This window comes from Hyposmocoma kahamanoa, unplaced genomic scaffold, assembly GCF_003589595.1.
Source record: "Hyposmocoma kahamanoa isolate Upper Pololo Valley unplaced genomic scaffold, ASM358959v1 63, whole genome shotgun sequence".
In the NCBI taxonomy this organism is placed as follows: domain Eukaryota; kingdom Metazoa; phylum Arthropoda; class Insecta; order Lepidoptera; family Cosmopterigidae; genus Hyposmocoma; species Hyposmocoma kahamanoa.
The window spans coordinates 7,735,960-7,745,017 of NW_020653851.1; the positions used below are offsets into that span (position 1 = coordinate 7,735,960).

The 9,058-nt window shown below is 37.3% G+C and overlaps 1 protein-coding gene across 3 annotated transcripts; it reads left to right on the plus strand.

Moving 5' to 3' along the window:
* The first annotated feature begins 2,375 nt into the window (after window positions 1-2,375).
* Window positions 2,376-8,394, plus strand: LOC113230167 (zinc finger protein on ecdysone puffs). 3 transcript variants are annotated; one of them, XM_026463970.1, is made up of 12 exons: window positions 2,376-2,618; window positions 2,694-2,771; window positions 3,722-4,083; window positions 5,477-5,588; window positions 5,666-5,824; window positions 5,903-6,232; window positions 6,317-6,434; window positions 6,534-6,637; window positions 6,836-7,022; window positions 7,550-7,660; window positions 7,879-7,987; window positions 8,152-8,394. In XM_026463970.1, exons 1-12 carry the CDS (start codon window positions 2,376-2,378, stop codon window positions 8,270-8,272), a joined length of 2,034 nt encoding a protein of 677 aa, XP_026319755.1. In that variant the 3' UTR covers window positions 8,273-8,394. The 3 variants fall into 3 exon arrangements, with proteins under 3 accessions (XP_026319755.1, XP_026319756.1, XP_026319757.1); XM_026463971.1 differs by having other exon boundaries at window positions 3,734-4,083; window positions 8,152-8,393; XM_026463972.1 differs by having other exon boundaries at window positions 7,879-7,902; window positions 8,152-8,382.
* Window positions 8,395-9,058: the final 664 nt, after the last annotated feature.

Sequence of the window (9,058 nt, forward strand, 5' to 3'; positions counted from 1 at the left end):
AAAAATATGTCGCTGCAGCATTAAGGAGTGCGGCAGTAGAAAATCGGAAATCAAACGAATTTTACATTACATGTGTTATTTTTCTGCTTATAAATCATACAATAACCCAAATATCTGATGTAATTAGACTCAATTACTTTATTCATAAGTCTTGCCGAATTTTGCTTTGGTTACTTTAGATTGCCTGTTTCTTAATATATTGTGATGATCGTTGATAACAATTATTTTGAAATAGTATTGTTCTAGTAAGTAGACATATTATCGATATTCAGTTATTAAAACAATTCACTGCGAGGTTTTTATTATTTCATTATTATTATTTTAAAAGTTTACCTACAAATGAAAAAAGAAAGAAAGAATGGTTGGAAATTATAGGATTGTCGAACATAAACATTAGATCAAATACCATCTTCGTTCGCTCGCTCCATTTGAAGTCAAATTTTAATAGAACTTTGAATGTAACTAGATTACATGCTAATACAATTCCATCGTTACTTTTATTGGTAAATAACTTTATATTTAATTTTGATTATAATGGCTCATTAGTTGCCTATTAATAATAGCCTAGTATTAATCATACTTTGAGTACAGTAAACTATAAACATTTGCAAACATAAAAAACAGTTTCAATATTCAAGCCATACATTTGCATGTCGATATTGACTTATCTATGATTATGATACAACACTAGGGGTCGTATTCTAGAACTCTACTCAATGCTCAAGTCAGGATTTGAGTATGGTTTAAAGCACTCGAAATCAAACTCAAGTCCCTTCCATTAGGCTCGTATTTCCAGTGCTTGTGTTTCCATTGCAATCCTGACTTGAGCATTGAGTAGAGTTCTAGAATACGACCCTAAGGGTCGTATTCTAGAACTCTACTCAATGCTAAAGTTTAAAGCACTCGAAATCATACTCAAGTCCCTGCCATTAGGGTCGTATTTCCAGTGCTTGTGTTTCCTAATTGCAAGGACTTGTGTATGATTTTCAGTGCTCACTGCAATACTCAAGTCCTGACTTGAGTATTGAGTAGAGTTCTGGAATACGACTCTTAGGGTCGTATTCTATTCTATTTCTATTGTATTTCTAGTGCTTGCTCTTATTATATATTCTATTGAATCATACTCAGATCCTGACTTGAGCAGACTTGAGTATGATTTCAAGAACTGGAAATACGACTCTAATGGCAAGGACTTGGGAATGATTTTCAATGCTTTACATCATACTCAAGTCCTGACTTGATGACAAATGCTAACTGGAAACACAAGCACTGGAAATACTACCCTAATGGCAGGGACTTGAGTATGATTTCGAGTGCTTTAAACCATACTCAAATCCTGACTTGAGCATTGAGTAGAGTTCTAGAATACGAACCTAAATCCGCCATTTGTGATGGTCATTTTTGGTTTAGGTAGGTACGTTTATTCCGTAGATAGGGCAGCTCCTTTCCTTTATTTTTTTTCCATCCTCTGAGGGTTAAAGTAATATTGTTTTAGGAGGTGAGTGAATGAAGGAGGGAGAGTCCCCCTGGGCTCAGGGGTATCCATAAAGATTTCCCCCCGTCATAAAAAAAAAAAGGTGAGTGAATGAATAGTCACAAAGCTGCTAATAAAACATCATAATTTTAACATTTTAGTAAGCTTACTTTCAGCGCGTCATGGTACGAAAAGTCAATGTAAGGTTAAAGTAACATTGTTTTAAGAGGTTGTGGTAGGCCACCAGAACTAAGGAGAAGCCTGTTCAGGGTGTCCATATTAGTTACACATTTTCCTTCCACATTTTTTACTTTTATTCCACTGTATGAGTTAATAGAAAAAGTAGAAAAATTTAATTCTTAACATCTTATTTGTTAAATAGAACAATTTTGAATTTATTATAAGCCTTTGCCTTTTTTTGTTGTTGGTATGTTCAAATGTTTTACGTCATGCAATGAATTTAAAAAAATAGTTTATGCTGGCAACAGTGGCAACACTGACAGTTAGCCAAACTGTGTGCTGTGTGTGGCGTTTTCACGGAAAAGTTGTGTAGCTAACAAACAATTTGTGAAAATTGTGTATCTACATATGAATGTAAGTACTATAATACCTATCTATAAGCTTTAATAAATACATTGTTCAAACTAGATAATATCGTCACTTGTCCGCATTTCAATTGATTCTAAATTATGGCCGCCATTTTATACACATGGCATGGCACTTTTGACCGGCGGCGGGCTACCTCATTGAGACTGTCTCGTCAGTATTTATAAATAAATTGCGCGATAGGATTAAGTTTTTTTTATACGTATTGAAATAAACCTTTGGAGTGGAATATTTTTGATATACTCTTTGTACATTCGGCTTAGTGAGCGAAACCAGGTTGTACTTGTCGTTTTAGATGTCGTCAAGGGGCAGGGGCTATGGCGGACGAGGAGGCGGGTACAGTGGACGTGGCGGTGGCTACAGAGGCTCGTACCGCGGCAGCAACCCCCGGGGCTCATATGAAGGTCGTGGCGGCGGCCGTGGTGGAGGCGGCTACTCCTCATACAATAATGAGTCTCGCTACAACAACAGCAGCAGCAACCGTTACTCGTCAAGTCGTGACAGAATTGACGATTCATACAAGAAATCATATAGATCTGTAAGTGATTTTTACAAATTTTCTATTTTCATACATCATGCAGCAACAACAGTCTCAATTTAAAAACGTTCTCAGGACAACTCGACAAGCTATTCTGCTCGAGAATATGGAGGAAGATCAGGCTCGCCTGAACGTAAGAGAATGAGAATGGAGGTTAGTATTACACACACGCTTTAATTGTTTAGAAGGTACAGGTGCCAGTCTATGACCTAGAAAAGAACATAAGTGTTCCAAAGAAAGATTTGGGAGAAAGGTGGGAATTCTGCCAATTAAGGATTTATTACAAAAAAGAACTATGGATAACCCTGTCTCAATGAGGATATATATATATGTAACATAAAGAATAATATTATTGTAGTATTTATGAATAATCAGTGCCCACAATAGATGATTTTAGTATGAATAAATGTTTGATTACATGACAAGTTGGAACAACTGAGATACCTACATGCAAGATGAACAATGGTGTATACTGTCTCTATTTAATCTGCATATCTAACAGCCCACAATCAGTTTGGACTTGACTGTGTGATTGTTTTTGGCAAATGCTAAGAATCTCAATGAGGTCAAACGCAAGCACAGAAAGAAATGTGACTTAGTGGTTCCAGTTAGAAATCTGTTCCACTGTGTGAACTAATAAAGTGAGGAAAATCTACTTGATATATCCTGTATATGATAACACTATATGTGTGGTTTATAACCCAGGTTATTGATAAGGCATTTGATGTTCATGTTTGAGAGTACTATCTCTGCCTCCAAAGACTTCTTGTAAAGTGTAGAGAATATACCATTACATGGTTAACCCTTCATTAACACATACCTACACTTATGCACCAGATACTGTCAGACTTTGAGAGGGATCATTTTATACAGGAAATTTAAAATCCATTGAGAGTGAAAGCTCAGAGCAGCCCAAAACTATTGTTTGTCAAATTGTGATACCTACCATAAGCATACAATTGGAAATCTTCTGGCTGTTTGAACTCTCCTGACAGATCTGAGTATCAGATGCAATGTAATTGATGACCAAAAGAGGGAAGTGTTAGTTTAACTTGTATTTAACCATTTTGTCCATTTGTAAGCATGATAGAAGAACCCAACAGAGTTATGTACAGGGGTCCTCGAGCGATAGACGTAGCCATGACGGCGGCGGCCACTATGGAAGCTCGTATGGCGGTAGACAAGATAGTTACAGCAGCGAGAGGAGATCTTTCGGCGGCGACGACAGAAGACGGTCTCCGAACAGAGAAACCTACCGCAAGCCCAGCGGCATGGGCCCGCCTCGAGAGCCGCCTCGAACGAGTGTGCGTTCGCGAGCGCCTCGGCGCTCGTTCCGAGGCCGCACGTTACGCTCACGCGCCACATATCGTGGCGCGCCGCGCTCTCGCGGTTCATTTTCCTCTAGGCGATTCGGCGATAGATCGCTCGGTTACACCCGTGCGTTCAGATCTATCAAGGGGCGAAGGTAATTCATGCAATGAGTAATGTTTCATTTAGTTATTAAAAAGTTGTGTTGAGTGAGCATGGCACTATGAAAGGGCCAAGATTTAATTGAATAAGGCTTTAAATATGCAGTCCGTAAAATGTGACACTCACCATAAGCTGGAATGGAAACTGAAACCCTAAGTATGAGAGAGAGCATTTATTTAAGAATATGCGATTTTAATCTACAACAGCATAAACTGCAAGATGCTTGATTGCTCCAGAAAATAAATTACCAGAAATTCATTAAAAAAAATGTACTTGACAGGTAAAGAGAGAGTGAAGTAATAAAATTCAGGTTTAATGCTTAATTTTATTATTTTGTCCTCGGAGGAAAAAAGGTAGCAATTTCAAAATTTAGAGTTAAAAAATTTTCTAGTATAATTAAATATATTTTTCATAACATAGGCTTTCCAGATTGCTACACATTGGAAATGAAACTTTTTTTTTTAGTTCTACACCGGGAATGTTTATTTTTTCAAACAGCCGTAAGGCCTGTAAGGAGCCGTAAATGTTCGTTTGTTTGGAAAAACATATATGCGCGAGTTAGGTCGGAAAAAAATGGTTTCATTTCCAATATATATTTAATATTAAGTAGTTTATCGCAAATATAAATAAGACATTTTATATAGAAACTTTCATTGTATTTTAATTAATATGAATATTTTTTCTTTTAGTAGAAAAAACAATGTATAAAGCATACACAACATACAACTTAAATATGATTTTTAATGCTTGACTTAGAGAACTAAAGGGCACAATCGTAGTTAATTATGCCTTTTTAAACGATTTAAAAAAAAAGGAGGAGGTTCTCAAGTCAACTGTTATTTTTTGTATATATATTACGCGATTACACTGGCATTTGTGAACCAATTTCGGATTCCTTTTTTATTGCAAAGAGGGGTACCTCAGTAGTGATCCCATTAAAATTTCAAGAAAATATCTACCTCTAAATGTTTCGCGCACTTTCCGGGAACCGATATCAATAACTCTGCAAACAGATGTAATTCCACGAACTTTTGAGTTTAGTTTATTTTTTTATAAAAAAGTTACAAATAAATGTGCTATTTATGAAGTAATTATTGTCATTGAATTTCATAAAGTCACAGTTCTGTACATTACTAAGTAAAATTCTTTGATATTAGTGTTTTAACCTTTATAGTATAAAATCTGAATATTGGTGTCAGTTGTGCCTTTTATGCTTACTGCATATCTAACAATTATTGGGATAAATTTTCCTACAAAAAATTTGGTAGATAACTAATTTTTTTAAATGTTATTTGTGCCTTTCTTCCGTTCCGGGGACAGTATGCAATATATTTAATATAATTTCAATTGAATGACTGGAAAATTATATGTTGTTTTTCTTAAAACAGCCCCGTGAAATCTAAAGAGGATGAGGCATCTTCTACTGAAGAAGATTGGGATGCAGATGAGAAGGAGGAAGTTGCTGAAGAAAAAAAGGAGTCCAAGGTCAAGTCGCCCAAGGTTAGCTTAGCTTAATTTAACATAAAAGTTATGGATTCAAAATTAGTTTCTTTTGTTGATGTAATACAATTTTGCAGCCTGAACCTGAAGGTTCGGAGCCAGACGAAGACGCGGGTGCTGGCGGCGAAGACACTGACAAGGAGGGGGATGCTGCCTCTGATGCACCGGCGCCTCGCGCGCGCCCTTACGTGCACCTTGCTTGCGTGCACTGCAAGGAAAAATGCCGGACTTTTGCTGTTAGGATTGAATTATTGCCTTACATACTTAAAGCGCTAGAAAATGTTATTGATGTTATATGAGAATTCGAACTATAGGGCTACGCGAAGCACCTGATGTCCACAAAGCATCGTATGGCGATGAGCGGCGTGGCGCGGCGGCACAAGGCGCAGCTGCTGCGCATGCGCGTGGCGCAGCGCGGCGCGCAACGCGAACTGGAGGCGGGTGCAGGCGCTGAGCTGGCAGCGCGCACCACCTTCTGTCTGATCTGCCGCCTCAACCATCGCACCACGCGCCAGGCACACAACCTCACCGACACACACCGCGCCATGCGTCGTTTTCTCATGCCCTTCTGCCGCATTTGCCGCATCACTTTCCGCTCGCCCATGATTTATGAACACCATATCTGCTCTTTAGAGCATCTTAAGGTATTTCTGTATTTGGTCCCACTTTTCAGTAAAATAGCAATGAAATTTAGGGCGCCTTCATATTTTTATGGCATTACTTTTCAGCGGAAAGCGAGCCAGTCAGCTCGACGCGTCAGTCCAAAAGCTGAGGGCAGTGGAGACGAAGGAATGGATGTCGATTTGGACAACTTTATGACTCTTGATTCTGTAGGAGATGTAGACGGTAAGTATTTTTCCTTATGAATGTGTATGTAATACTTAAACACAATTGAAATTCTTATTGCTATTCAATATTATTCGTGACAATAAACTTTCCTTTCAGAAGTGGAAGATGATGACTCTGGTGGTGAAAAGAAAGATGAAGCTGCACCAAAGAAACCTAAAGTGGAGATAAACATTGGTAATGAACACATTAAGAAACTGGAGGTATGTTTGTTGAGAACCATTATATCTTGTATGTACAGTCAAGAGCATGCCAAGCTAGACAATTTGTATATTGGTTGTATTCAGTGTATGTGGCATAGAGTTCATTTACAATGTTTAGTGTCAAGCTTGACGAGCACTTGATTGTACATTTTATATTTTACCTAGTGATTAGATATTAAATACTTAACGTTTTTACAGGTATTGTGGTGCGAACTTTGCCGCGTCTACTTGCCGCGCGCGGAGGCTGGTGGCGCTGAAGAAGCGGAAGTCTTACGGCGTCACTGCCGTTTGCGCATTCATTTAAGTCGTTACGTGCAACATCGCGATACGCGCACGCTACGTAAGCAGGCTGAGCGCATCCATCGCCAGCTGCATCAGCAGAAAGGTAATTATTTTGTACATACACATTGACTTACAATTATATGGACGTCGGATCCGCGCTAAAAAGTGTCCGAACTTATAGGGCTTTAAAATCGTATACAGAGCGTCATTCACGCTTTAATCTTCGTTTGTTCGACTGACAGCGAAGCAAGCAAAATTAGACAGTACTGCGATGACATTACAATTTAAATTCAACGTTTTAACTTTTTCATATTCCTTTACATGTCACTACGTTTAAATAGGTTGACTTGGGCCATTTTTTTCGTGGTTTTTGTATTAGACCCGTCGTCTATTTATTTGTAAGTCAATGTACATACAGCTATTTTTACATGACTGTTCCAATACATTTTAATAATATATTCGGTTACAGGTAGAAAAATCTGATTCCTTAGATACATATTAAGTTAGTTAACAAAAACAACTGTTCACTCATCTCTATTGTTAAACAAGAGTTATCAATAAATAAAATAATTAAATTATACAATAGTATTTTTATCATCATTATTATTGACAATATCTCATTATTTACAGAGGACGAGAAGGAAACTCCTGAGGAAGGAGATAAAATCAAAACTGAGAAGCCAGACCCAACTGAGGACACAAAGAAATTGGAAAATGGCACTGATGCTGCCAATGTGTCAGGTGAGACAAGTAGTTTCCACTATTCCGCACAAGCTCAATGTCCCAAAAGTTTTTATTATTTATGGGTTATCAATGAAAACTTATTAAAGCCGTCACTTACCAAAGAACATAATTCACTTTAAATAAAAATAAATTACATATAAAGACTGAATGTTAATGTGTGGAAAGGTGTTTATTGAACTGTATATTTACCTTGTTTCCCTAACAATTCCTTATAGGGAGTGAAGATAAGATGTGGGCAGATGTTGACAAGGATCTGGGCGAATTGCTGAGTGAGGTGGATGCTCAGGCCAATGAGGGAAGTGATGATGAAGAGGATTTGGGCAGGTAAATATTATCATATCCAACTATAATATATATATTTTTATAAACGTGAAGTAAATTTAGACATACCCAAATGTCATTGCATCATAGGTGTTTATTACGTTTTTTAAAACGAAATTAGTTGGTTTTTATAACTATATTTATATAATTTATTTTGGTTAATACAGATACGACAAGTTCCGCAAAAGTGATAAGAAACCCAAGACTGGTGACGGCGAAGAAAGCGAAACCAATGTAGCTGAGAACACTAACGAAAAAACCAATGTTGAAATTAATACACCTGCTTAGATATTAATTAATTGGTATGTATTAGTGACATAGTAAAGTCAACATTATTATAGTTTTACAATTATGTATATTTACGTTGTAATGGAATTAGAAGCAGTAACACGTATTGACTAATAGGACTAGTTATAAACTTAATTTAGTAAACATAGTGTTATGTAATACATAATATGGTAATTATGATATGAAATAAATGTTCCGGCGAAACGGTGTTTAATTCAACGAGAACTCCTGTATGCGGAAAATGCTTTTTTCAGTGCAGCATCATAGCCGTCTAAACAGTGTTACATGTACTAGTTGTAGGAGTCATCGGTTATCCGACCCGTTTTCCTTTAGTTACCATCAGCAGCATTTAATTCACAGACGCTTTTACACTATTTTAGTTTGCGCACAATTTTTTTACACTTGCCACGCTAGAACAAGACTCGCGTGGTAAAGAGTATTTGAATTATATTGTTATGTGTGTGCACTAACTAGCCATATGGCGCATGATAGTTTGTACAATGTAAAGCCAGACAGAAAAATTCTAAGAATAATGTACGGGGAAAGGGCATATAAAATAGGTGGTTAGAGCCATTGACTTATAATTATATGGACGTCGGGTCCGCGCTAAAAAGTGTCCGCACTTGTAAGGCGCTAAAATCGTATACAGAGCGCCAAACTCCGCTTTAGTCTTCATTTGTTCTACTGACAGCGCGATACTGCGATGACAGTACAATTTAAATTTCGAATAGGTTGACTTGGGACATTTTTTTCGTGGTTTTTGTATTAGACCCGTCGTCCATTTAT